Below are 26,342 nucleotides of genomic sequence, written 5' to 3'. Positions count from 1 at the left end.
CGATTTTTACTTTCAATACTTGCTTTCCATTTAGCGGATGACACTTCAGTGCATCTACTGAAGTGGAATATTGAATGCTAGACTTGTAACAGAGTATTTATTTTACTCTGCTATTGCATCCCCCATCCCAAAAGTCTGTATTTCACTTTGTTGCGCACCAAATGTAGGGATGAAAATGTAGCACTGTATCACTATTTGATTGGATCTATAATGGACTAAAGCTGTGGGTTCACACCCACGCCGCTGTCCAATACAACAAGCCAAGACTATCTTTTTTGTCACCCTTACCAAGAATTGCATGGGACCATAGCGATGTCCGTAACAGATCAATTTATTGTCAACAATCACTGTTTTGGTATAGCGTACTTCAGCAAATGGAGTAAAGAAAACACAGATTAAAAGTAAGGTCTAGCTAACAATCGCAATAAAAAGAAATAAATAGAAAATAATCCGATTAAGGTCTAGTAATTCCATGTTCATATGAATACATAACATCTACAGTATAAGTTAATAAATTGAAGCTACTGTATAAATACATCACCAGCATGCACAATATTGTATTATGGAGAATATTGGAGCAGTTATCATCTTACACTGAAGAAACAGCATAATAGGCAAGTGCATCTCTTGACCAAGAAGAAACTGAAGACAAAGTAAATCCACAAACCTCAGATCTGCTTTTAGAGCTTCCACTTAACGTTGCATGTGCTCTGTCCACAAACTGTACCGAGTTCACGAATGGAGTCTGTGGTTCCAGGGGCCGTTTCCGAGGTCCTACTGCTTGTTATGGTGATCGTATAACTGGAGACTAAGGGTCGACTCGTGATAGTGTGTTCAATCACCTTTCTTTCCTTCTCTCTTTTTTTAAATTTCCATTCATTTAATTTTGCAATCTGGATTTCTGTGAATCAAATAGTTTTTGTTTTTCCTACAAGGAGCCAATAGTAGTTGTTATAGTAACGACAATACTGACAATAAGAATTAGGTGTCCAAAAACAGTTAATTTATTTAATAAAGCACATCAGCACATGAGAGGGACAAGCCGCACTAAGTTTACGTCATGAATTTGTATTTTTAGTTACAGTATGACTGTGTGACTGAGCTGGACACATACCTGACACAAAGCAAAAACAATTTATTTTTTGTCATCCTCAATAACAGAGACAACGTGCTTGTCACCAGACGATCATTGTGTGGTGCAACTAAAGGTGTCAACGATGACGCCCCTATAAAAGCCCTTCTCCACCTCTGCAACCCATCCTCTCTCTCTCTCTCGCTCTCTAGGCAAGGCCGCGACATTCAAGGTTACTCCGATCTTTCTGGTTGCTCAAGCATCGAAAACTCAATTTCCGAATGCTCCTCCCCTCACCAAATACAATAAGACAGCTCAGCTTCATTTGGGCATAAGACCAGTCTCTGCCAGTGAGAAGGCGTGGCTACCCAATCGTCACACTGATGAACGACATACCTCTTGCTTCTAAAGTGGTATTTTGGCAAACGCTGCAGAGGCTACCAAGGAAGGGGGTTTCATTCTTTTTATTATATACTTTTTTTAAATCCTAGGTTATTTCTCAAACTAAAATTGTCTGCCCTCCGTCAACCTTTTTTTTTTTTCTTTCACTTTTAATTTGTTGAAAAATAAAGAACAGCAGCCAAGTTAGTACCGTCGGCGGAATTGGCCGCCAACGTTCCTCCCCCCCTCCCCCACCCTCCTATTTTTTTAATTTCTAAGAACTTTTTAACTAGTATTATTTTGTCATTTGTGAGCGCGCGTGTTTTTTTTTTTTTTTGGCAGAATGAGGTTTTGGACTCTTTAATTGTTGGCCTCTCCTCCCTCGTCGTCCTGCTGGTCGCTCGTCCACAGCGTCAAGTTGTCTCGTAGCAGCTGCATGATCAGAGTGGAGTCTTTGTAGGAGTCCTCGTTCAGGGTGTCCAGCTCGGCGATGGCGTCGTCGAAGGCGGTCTTGGCCAGGTGGCACGCCTGCTCCGGGGCGTTCTGGATCTCGTAGTAGAAGACGGAGTAGTTGAGAGCCAGGCCCAGGCGGATGGGGTGGGTGGGCTGCATGTGCTCCTTGCTGATCTCGTGGGCCTCGCTGTAGGACTTCTCGGAGGACTCCACCACCGCGGCTTTCTTCTCCCCCGTGGCCACCTCGGCCAGGTAGCGGTAGTAGTCGCCCTTCATCTTCAGGTAGAACACTTTGCTCTCGTGCTGCGTCTCGTTGCAGTTCTTGATCAGGAAGTTGTCGAGGAGGTTGAGCACGTCCTGGCAGACGGCCTCCAGCTCCTTCTCGATCTTTTCCCGGTAGGCGCGCACCATCTCGATCTTCTTCTCGTTGCCGTCGGCGGACGTCTTCTGCTCAATGCTGGAGATGACGCGCCAGGATGAACGCCTTGCCCCGACCACATTCTTGTAGGCCACGGAGAGCAGGTTCCTCTCCTCGTTGGATAGCGCTTCGTTCAGCTCTGTCACCTAGAGAGAGAGAGGAAAAATGTACAGGCGTTGGCATGTCTTTTTCTTATCTCAGTTATCTTATCTATGTGGAGAGTTATGTAACAGTTGACAAGTGGGAAGTTAGAACCTCTAACATGCCACATTGTATGACTAATCAAACTAAAGCCATCCCAAGTTGTTGAGCAGCATAAGCGAAGAAATGCAAAGCTACAATTCTGAAAACTGTCACGAATGCTTCCAGACCAACTTTACAACTCCCAAGGCAACTGCCTCTGCAGGGTGACCCACGCCTCCATCCTCTGAGGTGACTCCTGATTGGCTGGCCGCAGCTCTGAAAGCTGGTTTTGTTTTGTTTGGACAGGCCTCTGTCTGGCTGGAGGATTTAAGCCTTTATACCCCACTGGGACTGTGCAGCAGAGGCATCTTTACAAACCTTTTCTGAGTGTAAAGCCTGTTACTTTCTTTCTCAGTTCCATGAGCATAGCAGAACAGGGGGCCCCGGCCGGTCACGTGGAACGGCTCATCACGCCATAGCTTGGCCATACTGAACGCTGTATCGGTCACCATAAATCTACATGTAAAACTAAGGGGATTGTGCTGATCTTCCTTATGTATTTAAATAGGAAAAGGCTAAAAATCATACTTTGTCGGTAACACTGGTACATTCAGTCAGCATTTAAATAAATTGGAGCACTGAGACAGCAAAATGAATGCTTCCATTTTAGGGTTAAGTAAAATTAAGTCATGGGAAAACTCTTATTAGGAGGTTATTAGGATTCCCCCTCTGGGCAACATGACATATCTGATCTTTATAGCAATCCATTCAATAGATATTTCTGTCTGGACCAAAGTTGACTGTTTCAGAGACTGATAATCATCCACAGAGGTGTGGTAACGTGGCTGAGAATAATATTATTTTTCAAATTAATTTGTTTTTGGCATTTCATGCGTCTTCTTCAAACCACCCAGGTGGGGTATCACTCTGCTGCTGCAGTGTTAGAAAGAGGACAACGGCTCACTTGGTACTCTTTAATCACACTGCAAGACAATTATTCCCCAGAGGTTATGCTGCGTGTGTGTGTGTGTGTGTGTGTGTGTGTGCGTGTGTGCGTGTGTGCGTGCGTGCGTGCGTGCGTGCGTGCGTGCGTGCGCGCAGCATCCTCGACACATGGCAGGGTACGTCTCGCTCAAGGACAGGATAGCTTAAACCTGTGACCTTTTGGGGTGCATCCTAGTCCTGTTGATCCGACAGCTGTGTCACTCTGCTTTGGTTAGACTCCAATAAACACACAGTAGCTGCTAATCCCTGCTCCAGTTGCTACTCCAGTCTATCGACACAAACCGTACGACTGCTCATGTCTCCCTCTGATTAACTCATTCTCAGCAGACATGAATGCGATCACAGCCACTGTTCTCTTCTACATAACGGACCATCTTTTAATGAGATTACTGTAAAAGGGGAGGGAGGGGAGACCATAGACGAATCATTGATGCAATCTCCTGTTTCCATGGCGACTGCAAAATCTGCTTTGTTTGGGAGAGCCATTTCTATCTCTGCTGGAGACGCTGGCCACAAGCTGCTAATGGCGAGGATGCTGACATGGCTGAGTGTATGGAGAATGCTGCAGCACTGTGGGTGGGGATAAGTGCAAACGAGCCATTTCATATCTCGCACCTTTCAGCCAACTCTAACACTGGTAGTCAGCCACAGCAATGTCATTTTCATGGCTCCAGACAAATTATTTAAAAGCTTGCAGCCTGTGCATGAAAATGGCATGCAGGGCCTGAGGATGGTAATGCCAGTCAGGTGGTATGTCCGCCAAATGCATTCATGCTGCCCAGAGGATGAGCCGCTTCCATGAGCTTTCCTCACCTCCATTGGGTCTAAATGTTCACTCCGTAGCTTAAAATACAAAAAGCAGTTCTGTGCAGACATATGGTCCCCAGAGGATGAACTCTTTTGAGCTTGGGGATTACCCTGACCTTTTCTCATCGCCACCACGTTGGCCTTCTGTATAATATCTTCTACTGGATGGATTTCCCTATGACTTGGTACACATGTTCAAGTACCTTTTAGTGCCACCATCACATCTTAACTATTTGGTAAATTGCGTGTTAACTTTGGGACGGATATTCATGGTTCCCACAAATGACGTTGGTGATCTCAACCTTTTCTCTGGCGTATCCACATGTTTGGTTTTGAGTGAAATATCATGACAACTATTCTACTGGCTTTGGTGATCCCTCGAATTTTAATCTAGCTCAATCATCGGGTCAACATTTCAATTTGTTCAATGGTTTTTGACCAAATACCTGTCGCACGACATTCCACCAGCTTTATGCTGCGTTCACACCAAAAGCAATGCGAATTCACGGGAGTTTACTCGCTGGACTATTTGTGGTTTATTCGCTTCATTCGCGCCGGAAAGGGGTGTAGCTTACCTCCGTTTGAAAACGGTTATCATTTTTGCCATCCACCATGGAAATGACCTATTTCTGCTTTATAATTCCACAAACGTCGGAACATTAAACGACCCCCGTGTTTGGGTTCCTAACATCCTCCGTAGCCGCACACGGCTTTGAAACATCAAAATGTTGAATTGTCACTGAGCAACAACCAAACATGCTTCTTGTTCCTTACTTTGCATTGCAGCCTCTAAGTGGCTGTTGTGCTCGCTCACTAAGGAGTGTTTCCTACACAAGACATTGTAAAAAATATACAACCATCATAAACAAAATGACCTCTGTACTGAACGAGTAGAAGACAGGTAAACAATAAAGGGAATCCGTTGCGTAATGATCCCACTTAAAAGCACAGTAGAAATTCACCCTGCTGCCATTACTCATTGCTGAAGCACAACCATAGCCCATTAAATTACAACTAGCATAAACGAGTATCTGACCTACAGCAAATGCAACCAGCGGAGTAGGTCAGAAAAACAAGGCCCAAACAACACGTCTGTAAAAACATGGATGCCTTTTGTTTCAGGCTGCGGGGCGAGCAGAAAGCCCCGACGGAAGCTGCGGTGCGGCTGATGACAATGGAGCTCTGTCTGCCCATAAAGCTCATCAATCGCGTCAACTCTCTCGTGACTCATCCTTGAACAAGGCAGTCAAACTTCCAAACAGCTGAGTGTTAATGCAAACAAAGGGCCAGGCAGGACAATCAATAACTTCCTCTTTGACAGATCTCTGCATGAACATTAATATCCACAGGAGACACACTGTAAGAGCTGCAGGGGATGCGTCGGGCCTAAGTAGAGGCTGGGTTAGACCTCAACGCCCGCCGCCTTACATTTCCATTTAATGGATTACAATTCCCATAATGAAGGCTTGCCACAGTCCCACGGCTCCCCGTTCCACGCTTTCCTTCTGTCTTTTCCTTGCTCATTTGCCCTCGCGCTCCTAACCTGATGTGACAACCCCCCCGCCGACCCTCTCTCAGGCGGCAGAGCACAAAGGCGCCGGGGACCACCTGACGTCAGTGGCGGTGTGAATAGGGCTGGAAGCCTCGGTGCTGAGAAAAGGGGGATGCAAAGCAGTGTATGCATTTTTCCTCACGTGGTGGAGCGGGAGCTTCAAGTAGCACGTCGTTGCTACGCTACCACATATGACCGTAGCGTCTGATGCATGTTCGATAATAAGACGGATGAAGGGTTGATCACTCAAAAGGAATGGTTAAGATATGCAGACCTAAATTAGGTTATGTGAGAGGTCAAACACTAGTTAATGCAAGTCTCTCTGTTAGTGCTGTCAATAAAACAGGCAATATACAGTGTGGCCAAAAGTAAAAAATGTCCACTATTGCATGCTGGTACATGTGTCAAATATGACTGGTAACTGCTTCAATAAAAAACAGACAGTAAGTTGTGTTCAGCCCACATTTCTTCTTGCTTAGCTGTCAAAGGCTCTGCCTTCGGGGTCAGATGAGGGTTAAGATGGAACCTCCTATTTCACTTCTGTGACAGCACAAACATTATTAATGTTTACCTGTCGCGCAATAACCACTAGGTCACATTAATAAATGGTAACAGAGTTCAGAGGCACTGCAGACTCATCACCTATTGGCTGGTAGTGTTGCGAACGATGACAGCACTGAGATTATTGTGTAATTGCATTACTAATACTTGGTCATGGACTGGCTCAGCGGCAGAGGATGACGTTTCACACTAGTGCTTTTAGGGTTGGTCCATCTCCTAGCCATTCCCATCCTGTCAAAATCACTCTTTCGCACTTTCCGGGTCTGTAATAATCCTGTTAACTCGTTCAGGGGCATGAAATCCCAAACAAATAACCCTGCATCGGGGTGCCAAAGCAATAAGGCAACGACTTCCATGCACTCTGCTACGAACATGAAATACGGTTTCGAGTGGCATTTCACTCCTTGGCCCAAGAAGACGAAACACAATAAAGAACCTAGCCAAAATTAAAACGGGAGGCATTTAAAAAAAAATGTTTGCAAGCTAGAAAATTCCCCACATCTGGTGTTTAGTGAAACCTTAAACTCTTAAAACCAAAGTCATTCCTATCTGTGCTCTGGTAAAGATGTCACTTAAAGTGATACTACTAACTACTTATTCACCACTCCAGTGTTAATGAAGGAATGGGATAATGTACAGTACAAGACGTGAACATTCTGAACGTTCTCACACTCCACACTGAGGAGTAGGGAGTATGCATACTCTCTACTTACTCCTTTTTTTTTGTATGAACTGTATCACAGCTACAACTCAGGGTACATGTGTCAATGTGATGCCTTCCGATGCCGCCAGTATTTCCGTCCCTCCCTGCACTCATGACAGTGACTAAGCAAAAGGAAAAACTAGACATCATGGCAACCGGATGATGCCGCGAGGTAATAAAGTACTGCTGCGGGGAATATCGCTCCGTTCAATTCCGCTGGAAATGTAAGTAAGAAATATGTTGTAAAGCGGACGTGATTATAGCGTGTGTAGGTCGCTCTCTCTCTCTCTCTCTCTCTCGTAGTGCCTTTTGTGACTCACCACTGACTCAAGACTCACTTCGGCACATCTTGAAGTGTCCCGAGATGACATTGGTTGCATTCATATTTGGACTGAGGAAAAACTCCAAAAATGACTGAGAGAAGGCGGATATTTTATGGGCTAGTTTTAGCACACTAATTGTTGCAATCTGGATCTAAGATTACGCTAATCATAGGTGTCTAATTTATAATACATATAAAAAAAACACTCTTCCACTCGCATCAGGGGGCACATTTTTAGCCAATAAATCTGATTTGGCATTGAAGATATCTCCCACAAGATGCACCATCCCACTCACACCCACTCCTCAGATTCAGATCACTTCTGCATCCCGCAGCACTGTTTTCTGCTGAAAATGTGTCCGCCGGCAAAAACTAAGACACTAGCTGGTAGAGTTTTAGGCAGCGAGGATTAAAAGTGGATAACATATATATATATATATATATATATATATATATATATATATATATATATATATATATATATATTTATTTATTTATTTATGGATCAAGTCCCTGTTTCCCTTCCAGCTTATGTTGTTTCCCATAGTGACAGACAAATCAGATGCTGAAGTGTCAGACTTCAGAATGGCAGTGATGGCGTTCAGTCAAGTGTAACGGCCTACACGGGAAACTGAAATGTCATTTTGGTTTATTTCATTATTTGGTAGCACACAGTCACTGCATTCGCAGATAGTGAAGTCCAAGAACGGTCATATTTTCATATATTAAGACTGTTGCACTCCCACTCAGTCCCACCTGCAACGGAGCAGTTATATTATGCAGCCGCTATATTTGGGTTGGGTCACTCCCTTCTGGTACAGATGCAGAGTGTACGGCCTACACACTGTATCTGAAAACCCAACACTTCAACAAAGAAAGGTATCGAATAAATACAAATGTTTTTACAGCTTTAAAATGATCATAATGGAGGCACTTAATCAGCCATTCTGTTTCACCCCTTAGATGTACAGCCACGTGTGTCTGCCATTTCTTTTTCTATATCCAATGCAGCAAATACTACTCCGTCAGTACACATGAGACCTACATTCAGCAGCTGCAGCACAATGCATCCGTTAATGCATCGCACGGACTTCCATGAGCGAATAATGCCTCCAGTTCATTAAGTGGGACGGAAGCCTTGGCTCTCTGTGCCTGGCACTTCCTAAGACGCTCTCCAATGGGACGTGTGAGTGACTATGCATGTGTATACATATAAAGTTATATTGAATATATATGTATGAAGCAGAGTGCAAAAAAAAAGAGAAAATGAACTTTGAACTCATCCCCCGTTGTGTAGTTACATGACGTAATCAAAGGCGGTCATTTGGATTGTCTCTATGAACAGTGGCTCTCTGGGTCAAATGTTCAATGAAGCACATTTTTAACCCGGGTTTGTATGAAAAGGAGGTTCCGCGTGGTGAGGCTTGAAAGAATACTGCAGCTTGATATTTAGAGATTTATTTGCGATCAATTTGATATCCGAAGCAATGAAATGGCAGCAAGCAACCATTAGCTCTCGTTCTCGAAAAAATGTCCCCAAAAATATAAATTCCACAATAATTAATAGTTTCTATTCATGTGGCTTTTTTGTCGAGAAGTCCAGGCTCCTAACTTCATTTCCTGACTCTTGATCCAAGGCTAATAGGCCCGCTGGAGACTCACGCCTTGCCAATTCTGTGCTCTTTAGTTTTAAGGACAATTCACAAAAGAACAACACTAGGTCTGCCTTTCTGATCCGTTACCGGTCGCTCGCAGCCGCCACACACAGACAGATTTAAGGCTCCAAAACCAGTGACACAGCTTCTAAAAGGCTGGAAAGACACGGGAGGCCTGATAACGACTCTCTGCTGGGACGTTTGTCGGATGTAAAAATCCAGACTTTTTTTCTTTCTTTTTTAAACAACTGCAGTGCTAGCAGCAGTTCATCGACACAATCGTTTCATTTCGGTCGGGCCTGCTTCCTGAGTCTACAGCATCCTGTTCTGTAAAGCCCGGGCTATTTGGCTCCGTTACCACCCGGGGGCGGGTTGCCATGTCTGCAGTGGCGAGGGATTCCCCATCGAAAGATGGGCGAGGCAGCAGACACACCCCGCTGCCTGGGTGCTGCAGAGAGACTGGCTGTGTGAGGGGCAGCTCTCTCTCTCTCTCTGACTCAGCATAAATCGGGAACAGGGTGGTGGGAGGCCTTTTAACCACGCCGGCAGCTAACTTGTTGACTCTTGGGAGTTGAAGCTGATGTGGTTTTAAAAAGTTCCACTAGTCTTGCTTCCACTGGCCTGCCTAGCTTTAGGCTCCCATGCTGAGGCTACTGCTGGCAGGACTGGCATTGAAGCAAACTGATGCAACTCTCAGAAAACATGGAATTCTATGATCATTATGGAGGAAAATTATAGAAATATGACACCAAAAGTACTAGCCTCTGAAAAACATAGTAACTGCTACAATAAAGTTGTATCACTGAGTCACTATTAGTAACCACAGACACAATATGAAGTCCTGCACAGATATTGTGCCCATTATTCTAACCGCAGCACAACATTACTCAACTTTCCCTGCTAATGTGTCCCTTCCTCCATGATCTCATTGTCCGGATAGTTACTGACAGAGAGATGCAGCCTTTGTGAAGTGATGTGATGTAAAGAAAGAAAGAAGAGAGGGGGGAAAAAGAGAGATGCAGCCTATATGAAATGGTGCACTACGGGTGGGCCTGTGCTGCATCTCTGCCAGATGCTGCGGCACACGCCTCTGTGTGGAGGGAAACCTGCCGTGAAAGAGGTCGAGGACGCAGGGGATGCGGTTGCTACACGGCACCGATTGGTACGGGCAAGCCCAAACACACACACACACACACACACACACACACACACACACACACACACACACACACACACACACACGACAGTTTGCTGCAATATGACATCCACGGATGAGGTTCTGGAGACGCCGCCTGTCCACCGACACCCACGTCCGTAAAAGGTGGACTCTTTGCGTTCCTTTTTTTTTTCCTTCTTTTTTTGTGCGCCTGCTTCTGCGCAAATCGATTGCGATCAACCTTCAGCCAACATTGCGCTTCCCAATGCGCCAAACCGAGTGCCAATAGGACGGGGTGTGGAGGGGGGGCGGGGGGGGAGACGCACAAACACACACACACACACGCCTGCTCGTTGCCGCTTCACGTCGAGCTTAAAGAAAAGTGGTGTATCACACTCAGTCGATGCCTCGTTATTTCTCAGCATTACGCGCACCGAACCCGCGAGCCCACCCGGCCGTGTCGCCTCTCATCCCCGCGGTACCACCCTCTGCTCCGCCGGTCTGCGCATCTTTCGACGGGCTCATTTCGCTACCAAGCCCACATTTGACCCAGACGGACGGTTTAAATCACGTCTCAGTCAATAATGTGCTTTTTTTTTTTCCTCCACTGGTTCTTTTTTGTTTTTTTACAACCTGGTCGTTTTTTTTTTTTTTAAAGCAGCCTAGTGAAAGGCACCGCCCCAAGATCAAACAGTCCGCATTTCAACCACAATCCACCGCAGCACACCACCGATACAAACAAAAAAAAAAAAACCAACACAGCAGACATTGATTCACTGCACTGGACGGAGTGACTTCCAGCGGAGCCGCGTCGCCTCCAGACTGTTTCCCCGACGCCTCTGATGATGACACGGGGACCTAACGTGAGCAGCGAGGGCTTCACCGGCCTCGCGGTGCCGTTCAAACATGATGCTTCCCAAACCTTACTATGGCAGTGCTCAATGCCGCTCGCAAACACGTCTTTCCCCTCAACGCGCTCTTTAATCATAACTTTCATACACCAATTTCGCGTGGCTTCCTCGCTTCAGTCAGAAAATGTGCTCGGACACAGAGGCACGGTCCCTCGGCTGCGTATTGCTGCCCTAACGCAGGGCTAGCTAGCTGTCACAAGCACACACCAAGGTATTAATATAGACATACATATATGCTTTATTTTACTTGTTTAATGCTCCGAGAGAAGTGGTCCTAACGGAGGAAACCTACTTACCGATTTCATGGCTGCTGCCATATCATCATACCTCTCCGCCTGCTCGGCCAGCCGGGCTTTCTGCACCAGTTGCTCGCGGTCTACCATTTTGGATGTGGTGTGTGAGTTTCGCTCGTCTTCTGCGTGTCGGAGCTAAATAAGTCGTATTGTGGCTGCGTTTTAATAAAATGTTTTAATGCAGAGTTCCGGCGCCGGGGTCCTTCTCGCTGCAGCTGCTGCCTGCTGTCTGTGCGCCTTGCCGACGGGACACCCCTCCCCCTCCGAGCACTTTCCCTCGGTGTGTGTCACCACCCCGAAAAAAGGCGTGTCCTCACCGGAGTGATGTAACGACCCCGGCAGTCCGGAGAGATGACAGCGCAGCCTATTGCCCCACAGTCCGGCATTGTACACTCGGAGGAAAAGGGGGTCGTTTTTTTATTTATTTTATTAAATAAAATGTTGTCTATTGTGGTCGAGTGTTCGATCACCCTCTAACGCCAAACGAGTGGATGGATGGATATATATTTTATTCATCCCCAAGGGGAAATTAGTTGTCAAAGTAGCAGCTTTCAGTTACAAAAATGAAAATAACAGGGATGAAAGATATGTACAGCGCAGAGAGTATTAATTTAGGAAGTTAAATTTAAACAATAGAGAGTGTATGTATGTGTAGTAGTAGTGTATATGAAGTGTATATACAGTGTGTATGAAGTGTATATAAACAGTGAATCTGTGCAGACGCCAGCTCCTGGGCCCCAGACCCCCATGGGCCGCTCCAAAGGCCTGGCTCTGACTTCAGGGGTCTGCACTGCTAAAGCACCAACCACTGTGGTGATGGGCCTGTCTTCTAGAGAGAGGGGCCTCATGTCCAGAATATGGCCCTCTTTATTCCAGCTGCTAACAATGTCAACATTGTTGATATTCCTCGATCATTACATCCACACGCGAGGCATGTAACATCACAGCGTTGGAATACTGGAGGGCTCAAAACAGTAGCCCAGCGGCTTATTTACCCAAGGGCCCCCCCACCGAAACACACATACAGTATGTCACAACATAATATTCTCACAATATCTTACTCCATGGATATACACACATGTATTATTATTTTTTGCGCATCCCTTCATAGAATGTGAAACTTGAGCCTCAAGTTCCAAGTCCCGTAGCTTTTTTGTTTAAAATGCAAGTAGTAACATTTCACTCCTGTTTTACATATTATTTCTATGATAATGATTATAGTTGAGACAGATTTGCTGCCCTCAGGTCTGATGGTCTGAGTCACCTCCCAAGCTGATAAAGGAAAGACACACCCGTGACCACGGAGCCGCTCATATCTTGTTTGACTGCAATCGTGTTGCTTGGCAGAGGAGAAGCATAACAACGAGCCAGATAACATTGAAAAGTTCAAGATTTAGAATTCAAAAGTCTCACTTCTTTATCTTTTTAAATCATGAAGAATCAGAATTTGTATTATTAATATAAAATAACTTCTTTTTTTTTAAGCATTTGTTCTCAGGCGGTAAACGTTGTTTGTGAAACCGTCTTTGTTACCATGGATATGCCATTTCTGGTGATTTGTTGTGATTGTACGAGCTCATACCGCTGACCTGCTGAGTCATTTTATCATGAGTCATCAAACGCGCCCTCTTGTACATTCCACTCTGTCTCCCGGTCCGCGGAGACGCTGGGATGTTTCAGCTCCAACTTTGCTCTTGAGCCGACCAAACTATTGAAAGCCATTCAAGCTGTTTTCTTTGTTGAACTACATTCATACTAACCCAGTCAAATTCAAACTTAAATTGTGTTTTACTTTTCTAAATACAAGTTTAGAATGCTAAATTAATCTCAAAGTACATTTTGACTAATGAGGCAACAGTTACTTTTGCAATATGAATCCTCTAATTATCTGTTATGTCTTTTTCTTGGTTACAGTGGCTTAATAGGCGAACATGTATTAGCTCAACTATTAGCATCTTATATTGGCTACGAATGGTAAATGACCAGGAAAGAAGTGGGCTGGATTAAAAACAAAAGGTTTAAACATGCCCAACTTTAAATCTCATACTCTGCCCATGTAACTGAAGACATTTTGAGTTGTATCCCCAATACAAATGGTGGAGTCACCAAATGTGCATGTGCCATCGAAGAAGAATTCAAAATTAAAGCACGTGTTTAGGACAATGACAGATACTGATTCAAACATCTGTTTTCATGCCAAAATTATATTCGTTACTGAACATAAGAGCATTTATTTTGTCATATGGTTATTAGTAACATTTATTCATATGGTGGTTTAACCTAAATAGCACGTTATACATATATAGATGGAGAGTTGCTGTATATTCACCAAATATAACTAGTTTATTTGGGGATGTTCATGTTTTCTCACATTCTTGTGGTTTGTAGTATGTCACTTGTTTATTTGTAGTTCTTAGTTTTCTTAATCATACATATTTGCAAAATTTTGGACCTGAAGTTTACAAACTTGTCTCCTTTCCTCCACACAATTAATAACTGAGGAGCTTCCTCTAGTGTCGTATACATTTAAACATTTTGGGGCAAATAAGAGGGAGTCAGAAAAACGATGTACATTGTATTTTATATCATATTTATTTATAAAGTGCTTAATAGGCATAGATAGTTTATAGTATGTCATTATATATTGTCACATTAGTTATTTTGCATGTTGTTGTTGGTGGAGTACTCCTTCAGCAATGTGGAAGCTGTTATTTACATAATAATATACAAGTCCCAGGTTGGCACGCCCACCTCCTGCCCATGGTGGAGATGGGCGAGTGGGTCGGCTGAAATCACGACAGCGAGCAGGTGACGCCAGCATCTTCAGAGTGGTCACAGTTGTGCACGTTCCAGGATATATGGGAGCACTCCTGCAGGGAGGCCTCCGCGCCGCTGCACTTGAGATTGTCCAGCAGGATTGTCCCTGAGCCGGGCCCGAAGAACGCCTCTCCCCGAGCCACCGATGCCTCTCCACAGCCCAGCTGGCGACACACAACCCGAGCGTCGGGGAGGTCCCAAGCATCATCGCACACCGTGCCCCATCCAGAACTTGAGTACATCTCCACCCGACCCTCGCATTCGTGCTGGCCATCAACCAGTCTCACCATTCCTGCGAAAGCAAAGAAGACTCACGTGAGACCCGGCCCTGAGGAAACAGGAGGATTTTTGTGCCGTTTGGAGCTATATTTCACCAACCTTCAGAGGGCTGCGTGGTGGTAGCGTCAGGTATGCGTTCTGTTACTTGAAAGCCACGTCCATTTTCATTCAATATTTCAAAAGCTGAGGGGAAAAAGAACAATTCCACAAGTTAGAGACACTTTGCAACATTGTTTCACAATTTCAACAGCAACTGTTATAATAATGTCCCCTTTGGCAATAATTGCGAAAGAGAACTGATTTAAAAAAAACTTTTTTTAGAAAAGATGTATGATCATATTTTCTGATGGACTTTAACAAAGATCTCAGTAAAGAGGAGTCTGTGTGTGCTTTTGATTTAGCCTTGAAGTGGAATTTGGCCTGGAGGCAAGCAGTGACGCTGATGTGCGTTGACTCATCCGCTGTATTTTTTATGCTCTCTGTGCCGTCTCCTCCTCAGAGTACTACAGTCATGCATTGCAACCGGACAGCTCAGCAGGGCGAGCACAGACGAGCGGATGAAGAGGAAGTATGAACTTGCAGTGGAATCGATGACTTAAGATAGCGATTTGCGACGCAGACATTTCTCAACGTTCAAGCACGGTATATGTGCTCCGTCGCGACTGATGGGGCCCTCTGTGGCCCCACATGGAGATGGGAAAGGTCCAGGCAGCCCTTACATGCACAGATAACTCCGGCGTCCTCATGGTGGCCACAGTTGTGCTGACCCCAGCCCAGGTTGCCGCAGTCGGACAGCTGCTGTTCAAAGCCTTCACACTCCACGTTGTCCAGCAGGATCGGACCCGAACCGTAGCCGAAGTAGGCCTGGTTCTTGACCATGATGGCTTGGCCACAGCCCAGCTGCCGGCACACCACGTTGGCGTTGATGAGGTCCCAGTTGTCGTCGCACACAGTCCCCCAAACATTTTTGTAGAGGACCTCTACACGCCCCTGGCAGCTGCTGTTACCATTCATCACGCGAATGGCTGGCATGCCTGCACAGGAATATATAGATGGATACATCACCATGGTGTCTTTTGCCCAAAATTGCATCAAAGTGCTGTAGTATTCTCTTGTCAGTCCTGTATTTGAGTTTAATAGCTAAACATTGTTACCTTTTGTCTGGGCAATTGTGGTAACAGTTGCTGTAGTTGGCCTTGTGGTGACTGGGATGGGTTCTGTTGCTGGAGGGAAGATGAGATGCATGATTAGTTAACGTAGTGGCTCCATACCCCAGAGTGACAGACCTGTCTGTCCCTGATGAGTATGATGAGGTTGGTCTGTTACACACTTTCACCACCATGATTCGTGGCACTGTGGCGTAACACATCTGAAGCCAATGGGAGAGAAATAGCTCTCCCTGTTGGACATTTGGCCAAAATACATTTCATTTTCAGGGGGAAAAATGATCTAGCAAAAGCACATTTTGTGTGTGTGTGTTTGTGTGTGTGTGTGTGTGTGTGTGTGTGTACAGATAAACATCTGTGTACTACGGATGTATACCTTCAGGTGTATATGTTACCCAGAGCCCTCTCTGGCTTTCCGTTGCCACAGGAGGTACAGTGGAGGATCCTGAAGAGGGGAGAAATGGAAATGAAATATTCTTTTATTTTTGTTTGTACAGTACTTCTAAAATGACTGTATCTAATACTACTACTGCTTGTCACTAACACAGAAACCACTACCCATCTCCTCCTCCTTATTCCATATTTCTGAGAATCAATAAATTACCTTAGCTTATCATAATTATACCTCAACATTACTAACTGACTTATTCTCTACCTGTCAAGCTAATCACCTCCACCTCTATTTCTAATAGACACATATTTGGCACAACCACTACTATTACCACAACTACTGACGTTGTCATCGTCTTTAGTACTGAATATAGACAGAAGAAATGTCACGGTAAATGGTCACAAACTGATTGTGCAATTCTTGTAAACCATACAGGCCAGCTTAACATCCACATCTTAGGATCATTAATGTGATTATGTTTAGCACGTTGACATTAGCATTTAGCTTGACATAGCTGCTAGCATGGCTGTAGACCTTTTAGTATTGTTTTGTTTTAATAACGAGAAAGATTCCTAGTTCCTATCCGTAGGACTTGTGTTGATACATATTCCAGGACTGAGAGCAGTGTACCGGCGCAGGTGACCCCAGCGTCCTCATGGTGGCCACAGTTGTGTTTGCCCCAGTCCAGGCTTTTGCATTTCGACAGCTCCTGCTCGGTGCCTTTGCAGTTGACATTGTCCAGGATAATTCGGCCGGTTCCGTAGCCAAAGAAGGAGTTGGTGTGTGCATAGATGGCACTGCCGCAGCCGATCTGTTGGCACACCACCCGGGCATTGTTGAGGGACCAGTCATCATCACACACTGTCCCCCAGGCTCCCTGGTAGTAGATCTCTACCCGGCCCTGGCAGGCGTTGGGTCCATTCACCAGCCAGATGGTGCCATCACCTAAACCCAGATGGAGAGGGAGGGATTTACAGGGACTGCAACATATTTTAAGACTTGTTTTGATTAGAATCTTCATTAATGTCCAATTGAATATGTGCTTGGATAACTGCTAGTATTGGTGTGCGTGTGTTGAAGACAAATGGACATTGATATAGGGTAAGGAGAAGGGTGTGGCCCTCTGTGGCTCCTGAAGTGGGAAAGTTAAGGTGAACATCTGATATAGCACAAAGCACAGGTGTTGTCATTATGCCCCGGCCCAGACAAAAACACACCGTCTAACCGAGACAATAGACATTCTCATGTGTCCATCATTTAAAAAAAATATGCTTCCGTGGATCTGGATGGCTTCACTACATTTCCCGGTGGGTTTCATGAAGGCCACCGGAGAGTTCGCTAGATACGTCACTTGTGAACAAAATTAGGTTGGGATCCTCTTGGGAATTAAGGGTAAAAAACAACCACAACAAAGGCCAACCCGGCAAACAATAAGGACGGCCTGGAATTCAAGAGGCCTTTTGAGGTGTATTGTTTCCCAAAAGATACTTTCCACTGAGCTGAAAAGCTTTTGATCTTGTGTAAAATGTGATAACAGTTTCGCAAAACTGATATGATGTATCTCTCCATTCAATTTATGTTGATTTATTTTATTATTAACCTGTTTTCTAAATTCGCCTGGCTGTAGGATTCCTGCATTTTGGACCCACACAATGATAATAAGTCATCGTTCATTATTTAATGAAACCTGCCCTTGCATTTCATAGTAACATCTGGCATACCACCTGTCTGTCTGTCTGTCTGTCTGTCTGTCTGTGTGTGTGTTTCTGAATTTGATCCTAGAGCATAAAAAAAACCCATCTAAACAAACACAGAGAAAAGCTGGTCTGAAGTTGAATTCCTCTGAATATATGACATAAAAAGTATTCCCAACAGCGCATCACTTTTTTTTTTCGAGCTACATTTTGAGCACTTGAATAATGGTCTGATCTACTTATTTCAACAGGCAATGCAACATCTGTCCTTAAACCTTTACACAAATCTGGCTGGCATGATTCCCTTTTTAGAGGCGGGTGAGTCATTTAATCAGCAGTGTTCTCTGAAGATTAACGCCACATACAGGTGTGGTTTGTGTCGTTCAAGGTCAAATGCTTAGACCCACAATTCGTTTGGCAACTTGGGAGTAGTGGAAACCAGCTGTGGGGGGAAACACTGACATTTTATCACATTTTTAAGTTATTGTAGCTAACATGTTGGAAACCACTTGCCTATTTACAAATCAAGCAGACATGGAGCAACATTGGCATTCATTTTGAAGCATATTTCTGGCCACTTTCGCTCAAAGTTGCCGCTGACTTTGCCTGCCTCCCGTGTGATGCCGAGGTTCATCATTAATGTACAAGCGACCCATTTTTCGTACTGCACAAGTAGTTGTGTGATCAACTGTTCTGGAAAAATACTGATGATAAATTCATACACAAAAAGGTTTCAGTTGTAACGTTTGTTATAGTCATGTCCAAGTTCTACTGTTGTTTCACTAACTGGGGTTAGTTATACACATCTGGTTTACAAGTATTCATTTTTCAAATAATTTTGTATAGTATATTATCTCAAAATGACCGTATTTGTTACTGGATTTTGGCCGTTTGTCTTTATGCTTCAAAAATTAAATAAAAAAAAGACATTCGTCCCTCTGACTTTTCAGGTTGGCAGACGACCAGTCTCATTTCGATAAAAGCAGGCAGCACTTACGTAAACCGGAGTTCTCCTCCGGCGGTGTGGTGCGATCCTCAGAACCTCTTCCCCCCACCACGGCTGGTTCTAGCGGCAACAAAAAAAAGAAGGCAGGGATTTTAGTCACGTTGTCCTCTTCTCTTTCTAAGGTCATACATGAAGAGATGATTCTCCACTACCTCAGCACACAGTTTAATATGTTTGCCTTTTCTGGGCTCATTCGTTCAGTCGGTAAGTGTATACATCATAGGATTCAAGGGAACCCGCCCCTTCTTTCTGGAGCAGTGTAAATCATCATGCATTACTTTTGTGTGAGCATACTATATTTAACATAACATGTGTAATAAGGGAGTTTGGAGCTCTATGGCAAATTTGGGAAAATGCACCTTTTTACTCAGTGGGATCCAGCCATTTATTGGATACTGTCCTGGGCCAGCCCAAGCCTCCAGGAACAGCGCCAGGCTTTGAGGTTAACTTTACGTAGTGGCCAGACGATTTCCTGGTCCACCACGTGATGCCATGGGGCCAAAAAATACTTTTTCCCATAGACTTACATTGGGAAAGTGACGTCTGTAACTCGGCGGATAGTTTTTACTTGTTTAGGTAGCTCAACTTCCCCACTACGAACACTTGAATCATTCATCAATCATTCATCATCAACAGATTGTAAAATTTGGTTATTTTCCTTTTTTATAGTCTTCCAAACCACTCAAAGCACTTTACACCACACACCGTTCACACATTCACACACTAAGAGCAGGGGTTACCACCGGCATGGATGCTACACTAGGCTTTAGAAGTTGCGTAAAGACTTTACCTCTGCAGGTAACACCCACATCCTCGTAGTGGTAACAGTTGTGGACGCCCCAGCCCAGACTAAGGCACTGGCTGAGGTCTGCTTCACTCCCTCTGCAGTCCACGTTATCCAGCAGGACGGGCCCCGAGCCTTGTCCGAACTGAGAGCTGCTGCCCACCGCCGCCGCCACGCCGCAGCTCAGCTGCCGGCACACCACGTTGGCGTCCACCATGTCCCAGTCGTCGTCGCACACCGTGCCCCACGAGTTATTGTAGAACACCTCCACTCTGCCCTCACACCGGCTACGGCCATTCACCAGTTGTACTTTGGAGAGATAGGTGGACAATACTTGTCAGATGCTTTTCGCCGTGAATGTTTCAACACAACTCCCTTCCCTGTCTTTGAGTGAGGTGAGACCTTCAGATTGTTTGATCATGATTGTGCCACCTCACTGAGAAATCTGAGGCCAGAAAAAAAACACTCTACTGTTTCAGGGACAATTTAACAAGATGATTCTGTTTGGGGGGGTGGGAGAGAGAGACCAGCATGCCTCGAATGTAATGACAGTTAATAGCAAAAAGTCTAATCCTACCAAGTTAAGGCACACAATAAGCCACATGACTCCTTGGAAGGGAGTGAGGTGGATGCAGGAGGGTGGGAGGTTACATAGCAAATAAGTGGGGATTAGGGAAATGGAGAGCTGGGAAAGTGACCTTGTTTAAAAAGCCCCAGGCACTGATCTGTACTCTCTTTCACTGACACACAGCCAGCCACTGATATGTTCTCATATCGTGGCCTGGATGCAGACATGTTTTCCTCAACATGAATGTCTGGGCAGGTGTGGAGGTGGAGGTGGTCGTCCCGCTCATGCTTACCTTGGTACTGCGTCCTCACGGGGGTTTGCACGTCATTGGCTGAAACGGGAGGGAGGAGGGAATATGGAGAGAGACAGAGGATAGGTACGGTCAAATTATTTGTTGAAAGGAGGCTCTTGGCCTTCCATAGTTACTGTACTCTATATCTACTATATCTATTTTCCTGTAACACTAGACACAGACTGGAACCACAACAGGAGGCCTGTTCAGACCACATAGGGCACCAGCCACAACAGAAATATGTTAGCCTATTCCTTTAATTTGGGCTTTTAGCCACACTAGCGCCATGGAAAGGGAGGGGAAAGTCAACAACTATGGAATGGTTTGGCATTAGATTTTACACAGACATTGATTGTCCTCGGTGGGTGCACTCTATGACAATTGGCGATCCCCTGACTTTTCATCTAGCGCCACCCATAGAGAGTAACTTAGAGATGGACGTAGTCGCCGTGACTTCACCCCAGCGGTTTGTGGACTGTCGTTTTGAAGCCTTGTGTTCGGCATGTGCAACCTGACACTGAGTAAGACATTGCTCGGTGACGAAAATGTTGCAGTTAACATTTATGAGCTGAAAACACCCTTTTGAAAGGGTTACATTCGAAAGGCGAAAACATGGACGACTCACTGCGTCGCCATAGCCCCGTCCTAAATCGTGCTATGCTTTATCATCTGTTTTCCTCTTAAGTGGGACCATAATTTACTAAATGAACATCATGCTGTATTAAACACAACTTTAAACTAGCAATTAGGGCCATGAACTTGTGTGAAGAAAGGTTATTTTCTCATAGACGTTTGTAAAATTGGACGTCTTTTTGCAACCAGAAGAGTTGCCCCCTGCTGGTCAGTAGGAGGAATGCAAGTTAAATTCAATTCTGAATTGACTTCACTTTTCAGACCTGGAAGTTGTCCCCCTTAAGGTGAGTTGAGTGAATGGATTGGATGCAATTTGGTACACACATTCATGTTGTCTGTATTTTGTTCTGTGGTGTGTGCTAATCAGCAAATGTTAGCATTCTACCATGCTAAATCAAGATGGTGAACATTTTAAACATCGGCATGTTGGCATTTTCATTGTGAGTATATCGGCACGTTGATGTTAGCATTTAGCTACTTGCATGACTGCCAACTCATATTTTCTTGAGTGAGGGACAATTATGATAAACTCTTATCTGTGAGTGGGGGGGACGCAACATTGAATCAAATAGCTCTCACTATGATCGCGCATTTATTTAATGTTTAGCCAAACGAATAAATTAAAACAGTCAATAGATATTTTATAGGCAAAACACAGTGCTCATGAAGATCTGTGTGTGTGTGTGTGTGTGTGTGTGTGTGTGTGTGTGTGTGTGTGTGTGTGTGTGTGTGTGTGTGTGTGTTATATATTTCTGAGATGTGTGTGTTTTGACACAACACAGAGTCTCGCTGAAAGAAGTTTCTGGACTTGTATTGAGGACACTCTCGCTCCAGAAGACTAATATCTCCGGTTTCACTCCCAATGACACCAGAGGGACTTTTCTGCCCAATCTATCACACCCAATGTAGGCCAATTCACAGGCCTCTCCCATCTGTTTGTGGTATTGAAACATGTACAATGTATGCAATAAAACTGCCTATTTTATCTTCAGGGGCTGGTGACACGTTCTGGTTCATATTCCAGGGAGTTCTTATTCTATTGAAGATCAGAAAAGGAAAATTTAAATAACTTAAATATTACTTACTGTATACAGCCCGTCTGTTTATTTTCAAGTCTCCTGAAGTTTGAACACACATACAAAAAAATGTTATTAAGGCAATTTGTCTCCACCAAGAGACAAAAGCAACACACTGTCAGCACATTTGAATAAATTGTTCTCTCAGGATATTTGTTGATCTATAAACATCCAGCGAGCGGAATTGGTCCTCCAAAATAAGTTCCGGGCCTTTAGCCAGCTATCACTGGTTAACACTGGGCAGACAGAAACTGTGGACACAAAAGCACTCCTCTACAGGGAGCTCACTTGCAGGCACACCTGCCGCTCCCTAAGCACTGAGAATTATGAACGCGTGGTTCAGCTCCAACACACGAGAAACCAACTCATGTAGATTACAGATCCAAACTGCCATCATGTTTAAGAGTTTGTTTCATTAGCAGACAATAGCTTTAGATACAGCTTGGGAATCACTTTCAATCTTTATGCAACCAAAGTCTGATCCTGAGCCAGTGTAGGAAAAATGACCCTTTAGGGAAATTATATACCTTTATAATATGACACTTGCCGCTGAGAACTTGAAACAAGTGCACCAAACTTTAAGGCCTCTTACTTTTCCATCTATATTTCACATTGTTCCCCTTTAACAATGACAATGCATCACACTTGTAATTAAAGAACGTCCCTTTTAAAAACATGTCACGGGATGTTATTACTTGAAAGTAAAAAAAAGTGCAACTAAAAAAATAAAGCATTTAGTTTAAACTGGATTACAACTCTCGTTTTCTGTTTTTGTGATTTCAATTTGTATTCATTTAAATGTATTAACGCTGTGCATAAATACAAAAAATAGGTTTCACAGACCGTAATAAAAAGAATACATTCAACAGAGCTACAAAATGGAGAGAAATGGAGTCGTTTCCCCCGATCACATGCAGCATTCTGTACGACAGAAGGCGAACTCCTACAGTCAGACAGCTTGGACCAACTGGCCTTGACCCCGACCGCCAACACACACACACACACTCACCGAGTCGCAGCAGCACACTGACGGCCACCAAGACGAAGGACCCCAGCAGGGACACCAGGAGCCAGACGGCCGGGTTCCAGCACCTGCACTCGCTCTCCACCACACGCTGGCCTCGCATGGCTGCCTGACTGGCCGTCCGCCTGCAACACACGCATTCATGCACTAGTCAGTGTCTCTCCTCAGGCTTCCCAAAAGCCCTGCGTTGCATGTGAACACATGGCTGACACGACCAGTTTTGTCCTGGTTCAGAGCAGCCTAATTATGGTATTGGATTGTTTTCTCTGGTAGAGCCTGCAGCTGTTGCTGTATTAGGTATTGATGGTAGTCTGGCTGAGGGTCAGGGTTGGGAAATGTGTAGCTAAAAAATAACTTGCACCGGCACTTCTCAGAGCAAAGCAGGAACCACGGCTCCCCTAGACCAGTGATTTTCAACCAGTGTGCTATGGCACACCGGTGTGCCGTGAGAGATAGTCAGGTGTGTCGTGGGAAAATGTCCAATTTCACTTAATCGGTCCCAAAGAATATTATTTAGTTGCCGCAAATAATTTTCCTTTGTTGAGTGTCTGAGCCTGCAATATGGTGGCTGGCCTAGTATTGAAATACTCTTCCATGCTAGCAGGTAGCGCAATAATGATCTACCATATATGCTGTATTATGCTACAATGTGACATTTTGTAACTTTTTTAGTTGTTGGTCTGCCGCGTGATTTTTTTATTGTAGAAAATGTGCCTCGGCTCAAAAAAGGTTGGAAAACACTGTCCTAGACATCGAAAAGTGCCGCTGTTGCCAATAAAACACCAGGAACACCAGGTGCGCTGCTGTTTTTGTATAGTCGGTACAAAATGGCCGCCGCACACCTGTGCTGGCAGCGGATAACGGGGGGCAAGAGACTCTGGGGGGGGGGGGGTCTTGTTAGAGCCGAGGATGCTTCAGTTCCAATCTTCCCCGCATCGTCCAGAGCTGGGGAGGGCTCGTGTTACAGACGGCCGTGTCTGTAACACGAGCTGCGTCTCCCGTGTCGCGTCGTGGTCTTCGATAAGCGCGGGGATTTTCCCTCAGACGAAGAATATTGGGATTCACCGACAAATCACTCAATAATCGGGCTGCGATAGGACTGCGGTCAGTCGCTGAATAGCTTGCATTCTTCTCGAAGGGAGATACTGGGACGCTTCATATACATGTAGTGTGCTGCGGGATTCAAGCGCTTCAACAACATGCTGTGAGCTGTAGCGTGGGGGGCGGACGTAAAAAGTTACATTTCAAACGCTGCCAAAAGATCAAAACAAACAAAACCACATTTAAGGGAATGGGGGCGTCAGTGACTCAAAGTGTTTCGATTAAACGTCCAAGGAATCAATGACCACTGTTATTAGGAGCGTGTTGTCATTAGCGGACACACAGTGTGCGGCTCGGCCTTGGGTTGTTTGTCTCTTCGCTCATGCAGAATTCCCCCTGACCTTACACAGGAATGCGTATTAGGGGATGATGAGGGGAGAATTTGATATTGGCCCCTCGAGATAGTGGACATTCCGGGCCCAGGGGGCACAAAAAGACATTTCTGCTTTCTGTGGTCCCCATCGTCAGGCATAAACGCTGCTTCCTGCAATCTGTCACTAGAAGCCTCCAGAACGCTTAGGCACCCGATGACACTGCAGGGGCGCCTCTCGTCTCCTCGGAGAGCAGGAGGCAGGGGTAGAACGGTGGAGGGGGGAGGGGTGTTAAAATCTTTAGCTTCTCTGCTGTATGTACACAGTTATCTTCAGCATACGTAGGGTAAATGTAACACATGTTTTTGCAGGGCCACAAAAAAAAGCACTCATCCAGGTCCAGTCCGTTTTCACTGTGCCGTCGTAGCGTCTGAAAAGGCGCAGCGCAGAAGGCCAGAGGCCCACAGAGAGGCCATTGTGCGCCCAATTGGGAGGTGGGGAGTTTAACACCAGCACAGCGCCCGAGAACCACGGCTTCTCATTTGTAGACCGTACCAACAAACCACTCGAAACTCTGGGACAAATGGCTCAGTTATGAGGGATGAAAAATAATCTAGTCCCCAATGTTATGTTTTTCAATACTCCATTCATAGTGGGATGTAGCGCAGATCCGTTGGGGAATAATGTTGCCTTTTGTGTCGGCTCCGCTTCCCCTCCCTTCTCACTTCACCGTGCTGAGAAACGGCTGAAAGATCTCGGGCCCCACAGAAATACCCCATAATGTCTGAGATGAACCGCAGAACAACTGGGAGACTTTTACGACAGTTAAACAGAGAATCAATGCTTTTATCAGCGGGCGTGTCTGACCATAGCCTTTTATGAGCAATATCCCCCCCCCATCAAGTCTATTTATGTTTTGGTAGAATGTAAAAAAATAATAGATATATGTCAAGGTAATAATTCATAGAATCTGAAGATGTTTGACATGAGATGATCTTAATTTAAATATCAGGCTTGCAACACCACTGTATAACACAATAATAACATCGACCTCTGTCCCCTCACGTTATAACGGACTTCCAGTTATAGCAAAAACAACTCGAATGACAGAGGATAGCCAGATTCAGTCCATTGTTATGTCACAATCAGGTTCAACATGTTCATTAACATCAGATAAAGCAAGAAACCACTTAGTATTTCATGAAGTAAAAACACATACCTGTTGTGAAAGTAATTATCTTTATAATAAAAAATATTTAATAAAAAACAGGATTCCTCCACACCCCAAAAAGAAGTACTAAAAGATGTCCTCAGAGCTCACACAGGTGGCAGCTTAATTCCACAGGTCACACACACGGGTTTGTGTCGCGATGGAAGCAGGGAACGCCAGAACATCCAGCGCTACGTGTTCCAGGTCTTTCATCTCCTTGACCCTGCTTGACTATAAGTACCTGGCTTCGGTGACAGAGATTACGTAAAGAACAATAAATACCAGAGCATTGTATGCTAATATTCTTAACGCCTCGTACCAGTCTGTGTTCAAAAGAAGCAGGAGGAGCAAAAACAAAACAAAAAAGACAATGCAATGAAAGCTAAGCCTTTACTGGTACCCCTGCATCTCCAGTGTCAGGTAGCGCTCACAGAAGGTGCGGTCCTGCTCATCTCTGCACACACTCGCAGAGGGAGACGAGGCTGGGGCTCAGGTCCTCAGTGTGTGTGTGTGTGTGT

At 44.9% G+C, this 26,342-nt stretch overlaps 2 protein-coding genes across 2 annotated transcripts; both read right to left on the bottom strand.

Annotated features, from left to right (window-relative positions):
- Positions 1–1,524: 1,524 nt before the first annotated feature.
- ywhag1 (3-monooxygenase/tryptophan 5-monooxygenase activation protein, gamma polypeptide 1) lies at positions 1,525–11,659 on the bottom strand. The gene is made up of 2 exons (XM_079237658.1): positions 11,476–11,659; positions 1,525–2,470 (listed from the first exon to the last, which is right to left on the bottom strand). The coding sequence occupies exons 1-2, from the start codon at positions 11,560–11,562 to the stop codon at positions 1,814–1,816; spliced, it is 744 nt and encodes a 247-aa protein (XP_079093784.1). The 5' UTR covers positions 11,563–11,659; the 3' UTR covers positions 1,525–1,813.
- A 2,605-nt stretch (positions 11,660–14,264) lies between these two features.
- Positions 14,265–25,090, bottom strand: LOC306754005 (scavenger receptor cysteine-rich domain-containing group B protein; the record flags this gene model as incomplete). Its single annotated transcript, XM_079237917.1, has 10 exons — positions 14,265–14,581; positions 14,668–14,751; positions 15,288–15,602; positions 15,723–15,791; positions 16,111–16,179; positions 16,756–17,070; positions 19,550–19,918; positions 20,470–20,508; positions 23,188–23,327; positions 25,029–25,090. The coding sequence occupies 10 exons, from the start codon at positions 25,088–25,090 to the stop codon at positions 14,265–14,267; spliced, it is 1,779 nt and encodes a 592-aa protein (XP_079094043.1).
- Positions 25,091–26,342: the final 1,252 nt, after the last annotated feature.

This window comes from Taurulus bubalis (assembly GCF_910589615.1).
Source record: "Taurulus bubalis genome assembly, chromosome: 2".
NCBI lineage: Eukaryota > Metazoa > Chordata > Actinopteri > Perciformes > Cottidae > Taurulus > Taurulus bubalis.
Note: the sequence above shows the minus strand (reverse complement) of the source record. Positions and strands in the feature narration are given on the sequence as shown.